Source organism: Theobroma cacao, chromosome 1 (genome assembly GCF_000208745.1).
Source record: "Theobroma cacao cultivar B97-61/B2 chromosome 1, Criollo_cocoa_genome_V2, whole genome shotgun sequence".
Classification (NCBI taxonomy): Eukaryota; Viridiplantae; Streptophyta; class Magnoliopsida; order Malvales; family Malvaceae; genus Theobroma; species Theobroma cacao.
In genome coordinates, this window is record NC_030850.1 from 24964168 (window position 1) to 24980468 (window position 16301).

The 16301-nt window shown below is 31.6% G+C and overlaps 2 protein-coding genes across 2 annotated transcripts; one reads left to right on the top strand and one right to left on the bottom strand.

Moving 5' to 3' along the window:
- Positions 7247-10520, top strand: LOC18613000 (protein OPI10 homolog). Its single transcript, XM_018119427.1, has 2 exons — positions 7247-8022; positions 10134-10520. The coding sequence occupies exon 1, from the start codon at positions 7432-7434 to the stop codon at positions 7996-7998; it is 567 nt and encodes a 188-aa protein (XP_017974916.1). The 5' UTR covers positions 7247-7431; the 3' UTR covers positions 7999-8022; positions 10134-10520.
- LOC18613001 (senescence-specific cysteine protease SAG39) lies at positions 9650-11400 on the bottom strand. Its single transcript, XM_007050003.2, has 2 exons — positions 10500-11400; positions 9650-10415 (listed from the first exon to the last, which is right to left on the bottom strand). The coding sequence occupies exons 1-2, from the start codon at positions 10933-10935 to the stop codon at positions 9823-9825; spliced, it is 1029 nt and encodes a 342-aa protein (XP_007050065.2). The 5' UTR covers positions 10936-11400; the 3' UTR covers positions 9650-9822.

Consider the following 16301-nt stretch of genomic DNA (forward strand, 5'->3'; position numbering starts at 1 on the left):
TTATTCACATGTGGAGGTATGGCTATTTCATGGCGTTCTGTAAAGCAAACTATAGTTGTTACTTCTTTTAACCATGCAGAAATTTTAGCAATTCATGAGGCAAGTCGTAAATGTGTCTGGTTAAGATCTGTGACTCAACATATTCGAGAAATGTGTAGTTTGTCAACCAAGAAAGAAATTCCAACAACATTATATGAGGATAATACTGCTTGCATAGCACAGTTAAAAGAAGGATACATTAAAGGCAATCGAACAAAACATATTTCGCCACAATTCTTCTTCACTCATGACCTTCAAGAAAATGATGATATTAGTGTTCAACAAATTTTTTCAAGTGACAATCTAACAGATTTGTTTACTAAAGCCCTTCCTACTACAACATTCAAAAAGTTGGTACAAAAGATTGGGATGCGCCGTTTTAAAGATCTTAAATAATACAGTTGTCAAGGGGAGTAGAATACACACTATGCTCTTTTCCTTCATCAAGGTTTTCTCCACTGGATTTCTCTTGATAAGGTTTTTAATGAGGCAGTATTTCACAAGCGTATTCTTGAAAAAAATTATGTACTCTTTTTTCTTCACTCGGATTTTTTCTCATGAGGTTTTTTTCCTTGTAAGGTTTTAACGAGGCATATTCTTAATACAATGGATATTCAATGGGGAGTGTTATGAATATTATTGTAAATATCCATTTATTCTATCTATATCTAGATTTGATATAAATTAAATTGGATTAGAATTTAATCCATCTAATCTCTAAGTGTTATCTTCATCTTGTAAATTCTATCAAAATAAGGGGGTTATTTGCCTATAAATAGGCCCTCTCAGTTCATTTGTAAATACACTTCAATAAGATCTCTTTTCTCCTCCCTAAATATTTTCTTTTCTTTAATTGTTCTTTCACTTATCATTATTTGTTCTTTTGAGTTATTTTTCATAACAAAATCTTCTTTTTCCGGCCTATTGGTACGGATGTCAACGGGTACCCTATTATAGGGTACCCGTGGGTATCCGACCCGGTTATACCGGGTTATGATACCCAATAAATGGATTTGAATGGGTTCAAGTAGTGATTTTACTACCCGAATCGAATTCGGGTAAGATTCGGATATCACACTTTGGATACTCGCTACTCGAACCCGTTTACAATACCTGAATAAAATTGCAGCATTAGGACTTCAACCAAGGCCATGCAACAACGCACTCATCACCTCCACCATCTGGACAAGCAGTTTCCTTTGTTATATATTGACAAAATAATATATTTAAAATATAGTTAGTTAAATAACTAATGTGATGATATGAATATATATAAATAAAAAATTGTTAGATTATTAATTATGTTTAAATAATATGAATATCATATCATATTACAAAAGAATATAATTCTATTTTTATTTTTATTAATTTAATTCATAATTAATTTTATGAAATACGTAAAGAAATATTATTGTATATGTATACGAGTTCAAGTAATTGGATATCCATGAAAAAAATTTTAATAATTTTTTAATCTAATCGAGTTTTTAAACGGGTTAGGGTAATTATAAGGTAGTAAAAATATAATAGGGTTAGGGTTAGGATAGTAACTTTTAAAATTATTCAAGTAATTGATTTTTTATAGGGTTAGAGTTCGGGTATCTCAAAATTATAGGGTATCTGACCCATTGACATCCCTACCCATTGGTGATCCAACAATGAATTTGGATTCTCAAATTCCAAATCTACGTTTCAGACCCCAATTGTTAGTTGGCAAACCAACCATGCACGACCCAATTCAATGCACAATCCACCCATGCCGTGTCTAATTCATGATGTAGTAGTCCAAGATCCATAATAGAATCCAATCCAAACCATAATCCGATGCAGACAATAGCTTAATCTATAAAATCCAAAAGCATTAGTCCACCCTTGTTATAAAAAATTATACGAATGCCCATGTATAGGTGCCATACGCTTGGGCAAGGGCCAATCCTATTGTCACGTTTTATTTTTTTTTTTTTCAGTCAAAATAAGTTTTTATTTATATACATCACCGAGTTGCAGTGAATAGAAGTCTCATAAACCTATACAGCATAAAGAACGCCTGACTTACAATAATTGCACAAGACATACCACCAAGATACAGCAAACACGTAGATATAATAAACAATAAGCACCCAACTCTTGAGCAGGTCAAGATAAATACAACCATAGAAACTTACCCATATGTGTTAATTCCAAGAGCAGTGCTAGATGGCCTGAGTATCACATGTTAAGCAAATATGGAAAATTAAAGAATGAAGGAGATGAACTTTGAGAACCTAAGATAGATGAAGGTAAATGAACAAAAAGAAAGATCACCAAGTAAGGAAAAATTAAGAGAAGTGAACAATTCAAAACTATTTATAATGGTTCAATTTTCCTTAACCTACATCCGACTATAATTCCCAACCTAATAAAACTAGTTAAGTCAATAGTTTCCACTAAGCATTTATTACGTGAGCTTTCTCAAGCTGAAAAATTCAAGACAGAGTTCAAAGAGTGTCTCCCACACTCAATCATACAAGCTAATGGACTATACAAATGGGTAATTGAGCACTCAATTGATCCTAGTACATCAAATCTGCTCAAAATGAGTTCACAAGAAAGATGAGATTGAAGCACTATGACCTAGGAGAAAACCCCCTAAATTTTTGCTCAAATCTTCTTGATTGGATGTTCAAGTTGTTATTCCTGAGCCTTTTGGTCGTTTTTATACTTAGATTTGAAAAACTAACCATTTGGGACCACTTGGGGTGAATCTGTTTGCTAGAGTTGTCAAAGTTTGCAGCAAGAATATGTTCAAATGATGTGATTAATCAATTAAACTGTGTCATTAATCGATTAACTTGTTGATATCTAATAATTCTTCATTCTGATGGTCGACTAACTTCTAAACAACTTTGTCATCCAAATTCAAATTTCTAGTTTTTGCCAACAATAACCTTTAATTGATTAATTCATGCCTTAAACTGTAAAAATGCTTTCGCACCCAAATTCAAAATTGAAAACATAGCCAACAATAACCATTAATCGATTAACTTATAATGTTACAACTGATGAAAGAATTCTGTGAGTAGTAGTTAATCGATTAACTTTACTTGTTAATTAATTAAACTATTTTTGGCAATTATTTGGCGTTTTATACTTGAATTTTTTTCAATTTTATGCCTTTCTTTTCAAAAGATATTAAAATCAAAGTATGCACACTTAAATACACTTGCTCAATTTAAAGATGAGAATATTTTCTTATTATAAAAAATAAACAAATTATGAAGTCAACAATCTCACTTTTTTTTTTACGATGACAAAACAACTCCTTAGTTTAGAGTGCAATATCTAAGAGAAAATATATATGGTCCAAAAACCCCTCCAGTCCCTGTATTCTTCAATTTTATACAATTTAGTTCATATACTCAAAATCGAAACGATTTAGTTTCTTGATTTTGAGAATTACGTCAATTTAGTCCCTCCTTCTAACGACATTCAATTTTGCTGTTAAAAAATAACGTAAGCGATGACGTGTCACAATTTTTATGACATGGAGTTGAGATGATGATGTGGCATGCAAGTGGCACTAAGTGATGACATGGAAATGCCACGTGGCACTATATGATGATGTGGTAGTGTTTACGTGGCACTGACATGCTGACATGTCAATGCCACGTGGCAAATCAAAAAATATTTTTTAAAAAAATTTTACCATGTCATAGAGACTAAATTTGATAAAAATATATAATATAATGATTAAATTGAGCAAAATTGAGATGTTGAGGGACTAAATTGAAAAAAATATTTAAAAAGTATAAATCTTTATGTAGATTATTGATATGCTATCAACAAGCCAAATATTTAAGTGAAAAAAATTTATAGTGTTAAAAAATATATATATATATATATATTATTACTTGATTATTTGATTTTAGAATATGTAAATTAATTTATCTTTTTTACAAAAATTAAGTTTGAATTCTCCTTCTATAAAAAAATTTTAAAAAAATTTCAAACCTAAAGTCAAATTTACATGAATAACTTGCATTACGTTAAAATAAAATAATATAAAATGACTAAATATGTTGATTTAGTTATAACTTTCACAATTTATAAATACACATTCTTTTGAAATTATTCAACTCTTACCCAATTTACCTTTTATTTAAATTTACTCAAATTAACGAAATATGTTGATTTAGTTACAACTTTCACAATTTACAAATACACATTTTTTGCAATTATTCAGCTCTTATCCAATTTACCTTTTATTTAAATTTACTCAAAATTTCTTATAAAAAGATTTTATTTAAATTCAAATACCACAATCAAATTTTGCTAAATTTAAATTTAAATTATTAATTTTGATCTACAAAAAATTTGTTAATAAAATAAAATGGTACAAATATTTACAGTTATATTTAACTTTATCAACCATAAATGTAGTCTTTAATATAAGAAATTTCAAATTAAAAAATATAACTTGAAATATTAAACAAAATAAAAACATAAAAAATTAAAAGGGTGGAGTTCAAATTCTATAATTGTAATAAGGTTTGTCATGTTCAAATTAAGCAAGTCAAAACGAAAAATTATTTTTATAATTATCGCTAACTCCATATATATGTTCTTCATTTTTTTAAAAGAAAAAACTAAATCAACATATTTTGCTAATTTGACTTTAGCTCAAGTTAAAAACTAAGTTCAATAAATTTTAAATTTTTATATTATTATAAATAGAAGAAAAAAGAATTTATTTAGTCATTTTATATTATTTTATGTTAATGTAATATAAGTTATTCATCTACATTTAACTTCAGATATGAAAATTCTTTTCAAAATTTTTTTATAGAAGGAGAATTCAAATTTAATTTTTGTAAAAAATATAAATTAATTCACATATTCTAGAATCAAATAATCAAATAAGAAAATATTTATATATATTTTAACATCATAAATCTTTTACATTTAAATATTTAACTTATTAATAAGCACATCAATAATCTACTTAAAGATTTATATTTTTCAAATATTTTTTTTCAATTTAGTCCCTGAACATTTCAATTTTGTTCAATTTAGTCCCTATATTATATATTTTTGTTCAATTTAATCCCTATGACGTGGTTGAATTTTTTTGATCCGTCACGTGGCACTGCCATGTTAGCATGTCAGTGCCATGTCAGCACTGCCACGTCATCGTATAATGTCACATGGTATTGTCACGTCATCAAAATATGACACATCAACGTTGACGTCATCCTTTAATGGTAAAATTGGATGTCGTTAGGAGGAGACTAAATTAACGTAATTCTCAAAATTAAGGGACTAAATTGCTTCGATTTTGAGTACAAAACCTAAATTAAACGAAATTGAAGAGTACAGAGACTGGAGGAGTCTTTTGACCAAATATATATACATTAGATATGAATGTTTTCATGTACGGAATATACATATATATATGTGTATGTGTGCGCATGCGCGTGCATAGGTAAAATAATCAATAAATATCCAAATATTGCCAAATTGACTTTGCCTAAGCACCCAAGTATGTGCCATAAAAAGAATACAAAATCAGACATATAAACTCGTATACTTGTATAAAAATTTAAGAGCAGAACTTCCCCAAAAGTTTGTGCACAAAAAGGAAAAATCTTCTCTCCCTTCATATAAGCAAAAGCAAATTAGCACATCATCTTCACCCCCACCCCCCTTTTTTTTTCTCATTATCAAAAGATGGTAGCAATCCAATTATGCAAACCATAATCATTCAGCCACAATTATGCATATAATAATCATTCATAATCATAAAAACAAATATAATTACACAAGGAGGGTTGTTAATATAAACATCAATAATCAGTCATGAGTAATTTATAATTAGCCACAAATATCCAACAAAAGTTATAGCATACAAAGTGGTCATGCGCATAAATGACCATGATAGTTATAAACTACAAGAGTTATAATCTACAATAACAGTAGAAGTTTAAGCACAAAAGAAAGTGTTTCAAGGTTTTAAGACCGTTTGATTCACAAATTAAAATAAAAGAATAACAGAATGGCAATACAATGAGAATAAATATATGACAAAAATAACTATTATATAGTTTAGTACATAGAATGAAATTGTAATTAGTTGAATTGAAACAAAACTAAATTGATAGCCAGATAATCACTCAAAAAAAAAGAAGAAAAAATCCATATATAAAATGACTTTAATACCTTTTGTACGCTAAAATCATTATCCTTTATATAGATAATACATGATTCAAAATTTAAAATGTGATGACCTCAATTAGACCAGTCCAATTGCTATTGATTTTGGGTTGCAATATAAAACTGGTCAGGCTTAATTAAAGGTGTAAATATGGATTGGTCCGGCCCAGCTCGACCCAAGTCTTTGTGGGTTGAGAAAATATGAATTTGGCTAGGCCAGTCCACTTTTTACATGGGCTATCAAAATTCCAACATAACCCACCCTTTGTTAGTCCACGGGTTAGGTTGGGTTAGTCTATTTTTTTTTTGAAAAAATTATTTTTATAATTCTATCTAACAAACTTCTTATCAAAAAAATTGTTCTATAATTTAATCCATAAATTGAATAATAAAAACATGTTACAAACAAATAAATTACACTAAATATAAATAAGCAAATAAATTACATAAATAAAGTTTTAATCTTTAACACAAACTACCATCCCATAAACATAAATATATAACTAAATAACAAAAACTTCAAAACTCATTTATATCTTCCTCAATCCTCATTCTCAAGCAAAATATTTAAATCTTATTTAGACAGTAATGATGTCTCAAGGTCTGAATTGTTAGCAATTTATTATCTAATATTCATTGCCATAAAAAAATAATAAGTTTTAATTTAAATTAAAATTATTAATTTGTCAACTAAAGATTAAAGATATTGAAATATATAAAATAATCAATACCATTGATAACTAAATTATAAATTTTATATAATTAAATATATAAAATTATTAATTTCTTTTTTTATGATCCATAGAGTTGGCTCGTCTCAATGCACTGATCAGATGAGCTAACTCATTTAGATCTGATCTAATACGAGTTTAAATTTTCAAATTCAATCTATCCCAAATTCAATAAAAAAAATCGATTCAGAGGCCCATTTTGACAGGTCTCGTAAAAAACTAAGAAGAGCAAGTTTGGCCCATCCACCCACCCACCCATTCGGTGTTTTTTGTAGTAGTACTACTTTACTATTTCGGCTCTAGGAGTCGGGGGCATCGATACAGTTGCATCTCCGAAATCAAAGAACAAGAATTTCCTTTGCATATTCTCAGCTCTTCTAGATGGTACTAGACTCTTCACGAAAGCTCTCCTCTACTTCACTTTATGAACCTTAAACCCTGGGTGGCTCGGTGTCATTGAAGAACAAGAAAAATGTTCGGAGTGGTATTCCCCAACCGAAGCTTCCCAATGGACATCTCCAGCTTCACCCAAATCGACACCTTCCATTGGATCCTCGATATGAACACCTTCGTTGGTGAGGCCTACGATCAAACTCGTGAGATATGCATCTTCCTTTTGAACAACTTCACTTTGCCTCCAGACAAGGCTTTAGCTGTCTACGTTCAGTCCCCTGGCTCACCTTTCGTTTTCTGCGGCGCCGTCACTCTACAACGTCCCTCCGCTGTGCTTTCCCTGCTGTGGCCTGAGCTTGGTGGCCAGATGCAGTTGACCGCACCAGATTCTGCCACGCTCTCCGCCAAGATCGGTGTGTCAGTGGAGGATCTAGCTGCGCTGCCGTCGTTGGATGTGGCTGCTGAGAAGAAGATCGAACGGCTGGCGTTGAAAGTTGGGGAGAACTTGTTCAACTTTATGCAGTCGTTTTGTGGGGTTGATGGGTCCAGGTTGGTGGTGCCTATGGACATTTTGGATAGATGGTTTAAAAAATTTCAGGAGAAAGCCAAGCGTGATCCTGACTACTTGAAGGGTTTCGCCTTGTAATTTTCTGTAACTTTCTTTCTCAAGGTAATTTAAGGTTCTTGAATTACCGTCAAGTAAATTATGCAATTAGTGTTGTTAGAATTTGCATCTGCAGTTTTTATGCCAATCTTCAAAAATGAAGTTTTCTGGTTTTAGTGTCACTTCTGCCTTCAATATGGTAGTTAGCAAATCCAACATTAACCAATAGGTGATCGGTTATAACTCTCAATAAAGCCCACACTTGCTGATGCTGAATGCTTTGTTTCTTACCATAATATCTTGCAGTGAGTATACTGATTCCAATCCAAATCCTCTCCCTAATTTCGTGTTTGGAATGAAAGATTTGGAAAGAAGTGAAATCGACATGAATAAGCTGATACTATATATATATATATATATATATATTAATAACGAAACCCGTTAAAGACTTATTGCAACAAAATTAAATAAGTTAAATATTTCTGAAGTAGAAAATCTGATCAAATATCTTGGGTTCCAGTGACTGTACCCTGGTAAAAGGTGCAACCTCTTAAGTCATTATGTGTAAGTTGCAACTGCCAATCTTGCATCTCTTTCTTTTTTTAATCCAACCATAACGAGTTGTTGTTTAAGAAGCCTGAAACTGAATGTTCCATGGAATTTTACTTGTAGATACAATTCATTTTAAGGATATTGATTGAGTAACTTTTGTGCATATGTTAGATTGCCAGGTAAACCCCTAAGTTCTGTGTATGTTCGTTCTAGCAGTTAGAAATTCTTTACTATATGGTTTTTTGGCAAGTTAAACATGTTTCAAAGTGGTGAAACTTCTTTCATTATTTAGTGCATCTTCCAATATTTCAGTGGAGTTTGTTAAGTGGTGTTATGTTGCGTTGCTTAACTTTAAGATTTTTATTCTGGCCTTATCTTCAAGTAAGACTTTTCCTCTCATTGCCAATTGGTTTTATAGGCTTGAGGCTTAACGAATATTAGAACCCTAGCTGTTTGTTGCTCCATTTGTTATGCTATTCATTGCTCAAAAGTTTTTCTCCTCATATTTGTTGTTTATGTGGTAGGTTTAACTGCTATAGATGTTAGTATCTTATCTACAGGGAGGTTGGTATTATCCACCCTAGTCAGGTTCTAGGTTTGTTGTTATTTTATAATTAGGTTGGGCTTCTTCACTTGTTTGTAATTAGGTTTCAGGATGCTTAACATAACTCTCCAACCAATTCTTAATAAACATTGGAATGGAAATTTTGCCATTTCTTTTTTAATTCCTTAATATCACCTAAAAGCTTTTCCATTTCTTTGTGCATGCCTATGATTTATAAGTTCGTAGAGATGGTTAATTTGGCATAGTGGTGGCTTTCTGAATGGTGAGTTGTTCGATTTGATGCTAAGGCATATAGAGGGCATGAATCAATTAAGTTATCATTGGGAAATGGGGCACAGGGCAGCACAAGAAAGCTTGCTAATTGACGGTTTTTTCAACATATTGCTAAAGCCCTTTTACTTAAGACTGATTGCTGCTTATAGAATATTTATCATGCCTTTCAGACATTAGCGACTGGTTTGAATTTTCTTCGTGGACAACTTATTTGAGGAGCTTCATGTAAAATCAGTATCTCTTTACAATTAATCAGAAAATCTAGGTTAATGTTGAACCGCTTGAGGTTGTAAGGGGATGGAGTCAAAGAATCCTGTAGTTTTGGTTTCAATGATTCATACGTATGCGTGCGCAATATTCAAGACAAGCATTTTCCACTCTTACATGTGAGTGGTATCAATAAACTGGAGTAAATAGTAATTACGATAGGCAAATCATTGGTGAAGATTTTAATCATGAAGTTGGGATTTTAGCTTTTAGGCAGTTGGATAGGAGGAGTCCATGGCTATGCCACAGAGACCTTCTTTGGCTTTGATGTCTCGCTGCATCCTTATGTATCCTTTTTCACCCCATCCTGTGCCCCATGAGTTCTTGACAAGCCAATACATAGTACCATCTTCGGAGGTACCATAACCAACAGCCGTAACACCATGGTCAAGTTCAGTTCCGCAATCTCCAGTGAAAATTCCACTTGAGTAGAATTGAAAGGCATAACCTCCGGCATCAATGGACACTGATACTGGTTGGTTTGCAACAGCTTTCATTAATGCCTTTTCGCTATTTGCAGGAACAACCTCATAGCCAGTTATTGTAGCTGCATGGGAGGCCTCCTTTGTTTTGTTGCAAGTCCCATCATCACCCTTGTAGGGGTAAGTGACTTCAGATGCAATGCCATGGTTACGAATTATGAATTCGAATGCATCTTCCATTTCACCACCTGCACAGCCTTGATCCTCACCCTGGGTGTCACAATCTACCAGCTCTTGCTCAGACAGGGAAATTAATTTTCCTGTAGTTAGTTGGTGAATTCCTTCAGTCGCCGCCACAGCTGAAAATGCCCAGCAGCTACCTGTTTGAAAATGTGTAGTTCATTATTTTGGGTCATCAATGCAAGCAGGCTTTAGTTGTATGCTTGAAGTTACTTATCACTTACCGCATTGGGCTTGGTCCTTGATGGGTGTAACAGCACCTTTTTTCCTCCAGTCCACACTAGCAGGCAGAGCCGTCACATTCTCATACCGGAATGATGTTTCTTTTCTTGATGTCAGTCTTTGGGCCCTCCTGTATCCATTCCTGTAAGCCCTAAACTCTTCGTTGGTCTGATCTGCGAATTCATTGATGCTTAGCTTGTAAGGTCGGTTCCCTGCAGCATTAAATGATTCTATGAACGCCAAATTGCTTTTGAATATGCTGAATCGCAGTTCCGTCTCTGCATCGTTCTTGTAGACTCGACCATATTCCTCCATCCATTGCTCAAGCCTCTGGGACAAGGATGCCTCATGTAGCTCGCGAGACATTACATTTGGGATGCACACAGCAAGTATAAGGAAGAATGCTATGATACATTCCCTGGGGAGAACCGAAGCCATCTTCAAATTGGTGATGGTTTGTAGTGGAGTAGATTCAGTAATCGAGGTATCTTAGAATTGGTTTGCTTGAGATGCAGAGAATCATTGTTAGCTTTTCTTTATATAGGGAATCAAAACACTGCATTTAATAGATGTAGAAGGTTTTTTCTCTGCATTTAGACGTAATTGTCCTGCAACATGGACAGCCTTATTCTGGAGCACCCGGAAAAACTGAATACCATTTGGATGGAGAGTAGTGTTCCGTACAAGCTGTTCTGCTAGCTACATGCTCTGCATTTTGTTGTATCATCGTTTGTTTCATTCACACTTGAAAACAGAATAGTTGTCTCCCGTAATAAACAATAGATGGCCATTTTGTAACTAGTAAATTCCCGACACGCCATTTTGTAACTAGTAAATTCCCGACACGCCACGGGTGCCCAAGCTGTTATTATCAAATCATTGTAAATTTATCAATAATTTATATAAAAGGACATACGTTCAATAATATTTTGATCATTAAAATGACAATAACAATTAATATTTATTTATCATATTTTTAAGTTGTTTTTTTCTAAAAAAATTATTATTAATATTAATATAATTTATGTAAATATATAAGAATTTTAATTGAATTGAATGATTTTTTAAAAAATATTTTTACTATAAAACATAAATAACATTTATTTAATTTGAAAATGAGAATTTTAATTTTACATTAAATGATTTTTACTAAAAATTGAGTAAGGATCACTTCATCAAATGCATCAAAACCAAAATCAAGACAAGAATATATAGTTAATCCAGGAGGATTCTTCACAATCTTCATATAATGGATGATAGAGTGCTACAAAATTATGATAATGCAAACACGTTGCAAATCTTTCCTTAACCTTTTGGGGGCAAATAACAAATTATTTTTGCATTTTGTTATATGTATGGAAGCTTCTTTTTTTTTTTTCTGGGTTAAACATTGCATTATTGCCCCCCCAACAAAGGTCAAGCTTTGCATGTGTTCCTTTTGTTACATAATGGAACAATCTTTTTCTCTTTCTCCCATGTCATAACCCCTTTTCATTTAATGATTGAATGGATGAGTTTATAATAAATATTAAGTTGTGATTTTGTTGCAAGTCAAAGGAATCTTGAAATTAGTTAATTAGTTAAATAGATGAGGTTTGCATGTTTATAATACAATTAGTTAATTAAATTAATTGAAACTAATTAGTAAATAATTAATGAAATGATATTTGTATTTTTATAATTAAATTATTTATTTAATTAGAATAATTAAGATAAGTTAAATTATTTTAATTTAAAAACAATTAGGTAATTATTTATTTCACTAATAATTGCATTTTAATTGATAAATTCATTAATTTATTAATTATCCTAGTTATTTATTTAAATTAAGCAATTAATTATGGGATGTTAAATAAGTTTCAAATAATTTATTAATTACTGAATTAAATGAGATGTGTACTTTTATAATTAAATTAGTTAATATGTAAATTAATAATAATTTATTATATTCATTAATTGATTATTTAAATAATTGTATTTATAACAATTTGTTCATTAATTAATTAAATGGGTTTTGGGTTTGTAGGGTTAATATAATTAATTAATTATATTATTTGAATAATTATTACTTAAATTAATTTAAAATAATTAGTTAAATACTTAATGAAATGAGATTTGTATTTCTTATAATTAGTGATCATATTAGTTAGTGCCTTCAAATAAAAAATGCCAAACTTTTAAATTAATATAAATTAGTGATCATACTAATAAATGTTTATTCAAAATACTTTTATTAGTGCTTTTCAAAAAAAAAATACATTTATTAGGATATAATCACATATAGTAACAAAATGTAATTTCCTTGCCATTGTCTAATCACATATGGTAACATTATGTTGTTCTAATATCGGAACTAATAATGGGATCGTTTTCACATTGTTTAAGGACATGATATATCCATTACAACTACACAATGGAAAGAGATAAGTTGGGATATATTCTCGACTAGACCAAGATGGATACACTAGAGATGAATTTTTAATGTTGTCAAAAAATTTATTTCTTTCGCCTTCAGTTAACACAAATATGTGAATGGAAATAAGATTAGATATCCTTACCCCCGATGTATAAACAGTAAGTTTTCAGGTGCTTATGAGGTTTGGAAGCACCTTTTCTATAACAGCTTCATTGGTGCATAAACAATATGGGCTTTACATGATGAATACAAAATGGGACAATTATCAAGAAGTCATAATGATAATGTTGAAGCATTGTATCAAGTGGGATTAGAAAATCCATATGCATAAATTGTTATTAATGTTGTACCTCTGGAATTTGAATTCCATGTTGAGCATGGTAATGGTTTTTCTCATAAACTTTAACCTTAAATTCTTGTAGTCTAACAAGATATTTTTCCAATAAAAAAAGGGCTTTCACTCAACTTGTAGAGATAAATCCAACCATAATATTTGACTTTTATTCTTGAAACTTAATCCTATAAATCTTAAATCCTATATAAGAGATGCTCGTGAAATTCTCCTCTCTTTTTTTTCTTTTGTTTCCTCCACCAAAAGAAAAAGTGGCTTCTAAGTTTAAATAGGCTATTTATATTAACCCTATTTTATACTCTAATGAACCCCTAACATAAAGAAACATTCTAGCATAGGCTCAACTATTTATAAAATAAATCAACCCAACTCAAATACTTATTGTCGTCTGAGACAACAAAAGAGGGAACTTGGATCAAGAAGTTCATTACTGAACTAAGTGTGGTTTCTAGAATTGTTGAGGCATTATATTGTGACAATAATGGAGCTATTTTACAAGCAAAGGAACCAAGATCTCATTCGCGATCCCAACATATATTGAGGCATTACTGCTTGATTAAAGAGATAATCAAGCGCGGCGATATAAAGATTGAACATGTTTTGATAAGATAATCTAGAATATCCATTCATTAAGGCCTTGTACCAATAGAAATATGACCACCACATGGAAGAGTTTAATATTAGATACATTGTCAGTTGACTCCATATGTTTTGATGATAACAAAATATTCCTTATTCATTAATATCTAACTTCACTATTTAAGTGTGTAGGATTTAATTTAATAGCCCTAACAAAGCTGTTAGTTAAAAGCAAGTCAAGGAGCTTGCAAAGTTTTTAGAAGAGTTAATCAGTTAAAAAGGAAAGAGCAAATAATAAACAAAAATAGAACCTTAGTAACTAATTATTGAGGAACCTTAATCAGTTAAGGCATGGCTGTGTGATAAGTTGAACCAAAATAGAAATATGCTAATCGTTTAAGAGGTTTGGTTAATCGGTTAAAGCATAAGATCTTACTGTCTTCAAGCGCCAAAAACAAGTTTGAAAATATTGTTGACCGTTGAAGGGAGCTAGAATGGAGAAGTTCAAAATTCGAGGATCTTCTAGTTGATTAAAGGTGATTTCAATCGGTTGTGGTTGAATGAAGTAAAGCTTCAATCAGTTAAGGGAAGTGCTGGCCAATTAGAGGAATACTGTTGTGTAGAGAAGTGAAAACAGAAAGTTTGTAATAAATTAGGGCTTGCCATAACCAGTTAGAGGAAGTCTGTTGAAGAAGAGGAGTTTGAAGGTAGAGAACTCTTAATTAGTTATAGCCTCTTGTAATCAGTTAGAGCAAATAACACAACAGTAGGACAGTGCAAGGCAGAGAAGTTGTAATCAGTTAGAGGTACTTGTAACCGATTAGTCGAAGTTTGTCTCCCTTTTTGAATTTAAACATTAGAAGACAAAAATAATGGCTAGAAATGCATTAGAATTGTTCCTAACGGCTATAAACTATCTCCAACAGAAAAATCTAACTCCTTAGGTATAAAAGGAAGCTCCAACAATCAAAGAAAAAAGAGAGTTGAAGATTTTAAGAGAAAAAAGCTACTTTGAGCCAAAAACTAAATATTCTTCACTAAAAACACTAGTTTTTCATTTCAAATCTAGAAAAGGTGTTTGAGCTTAATTATATTTTATCCAGACTTGTAAAGGTAATTAGTTGTACTTATTTTTCTTCTTTTCTTGAGGAATTAGAGTGTAGAAAGCACTCTAAATCTTGTTGTAAGGGATTAGAGCTTGGATTAGAAGCTCACCTGATAAAAGCTTGGTGGAAGCTATTAATTCCACCGGTTTAGTGAAGTTAGGTTGAAAATCCTTGATTAGGAGATTAAGGTAGTAGATGTAAGTCAAAGAGACCGAACCACTATAAATACTCTTGCATTGTTCACTTCTTTTTACTCTTCTTTACTTGGTGTCTTGTAATCTTAGCAAATTTAGTCCTTCCCTTCATTTAGTTAATTAAGTGCTCTTCAAGCTCTAAAAGGGTGAACAAACAATTTTTAGTGCTATTCACCCCCCTCTAGCACTCCAACAGGACCAACAAGTGGTATCAGAGCCATACTGTTGGCTCCATTAGTTTTTGATGATAATAAAATATTCTCATTTCATTTATGTCTAACATTTCTATCTAAGTGTGCAGGATAAAAAGTCACATGGAAATAATAAATCAACCTTTAAAATGTGCATATCAAAGACCATGAAAATAAAGAAAAACGATTGATCAACAAGAAGAAAGATCTTTGGCTGAATAATGAAGAATGTTGGTTGACTAAAGTTTAAATTGGAGAAATGGCGGGCTGAAGAATATTGAGAGACAGAACCAACTTAGTCGACCAAGAAATGGGTTAGTCGACTAAGTGCACACTACCAGAACTGCAAGAAATAGGGAGCAAAAAACAGAGACGACTCAGTTGACTAAGATATCAGTTAGTCGATTAAGAGCATTCTGCTTGCAAGTTTGAAATTTGCACTAAAAGACAGAGTAACGGTTAGAACTGACTCCTAATTGTCTCCAACGGCTAGAAAACTGTCAAACTCCCATCAAAAATATTTCTCCAAGTATAAAAAGGTCTCTTAACAGTTAGAAACTAGTTTTTAGAATGATTAGAGAGATTTGAGTCACATAAGAGTTGAAAAACCAGAAAATCTCTCTTGTACCCTACTGCACCTTAATACTCATTCTTTGTACTTGTATTTTGCACTCAACCTTGTACCATTTAGATCAATTTGTGATCATAGGTATTTTCTTCTACTTCTCTTCTTGTATTCTTAGAGTGAGGGAGTCACTCTAAGTGATTGTTTCAAGCTAGGATTGCTTGAAAGTGTTAAGGTTCTAAGTTAACCTTCAAAAGTTTTAATTTAGCCCGTAAAAAACTAGTGTAAAAGGTTTTGGCTGAGCCTGGTAAAAGCCATTGTAAAGCTTGGTGAAAGCTTGTGAATTTCACCGATTTTTAATGGATTTGTTGAGAAAATCCTTGATTAGATAATCAAGGTAG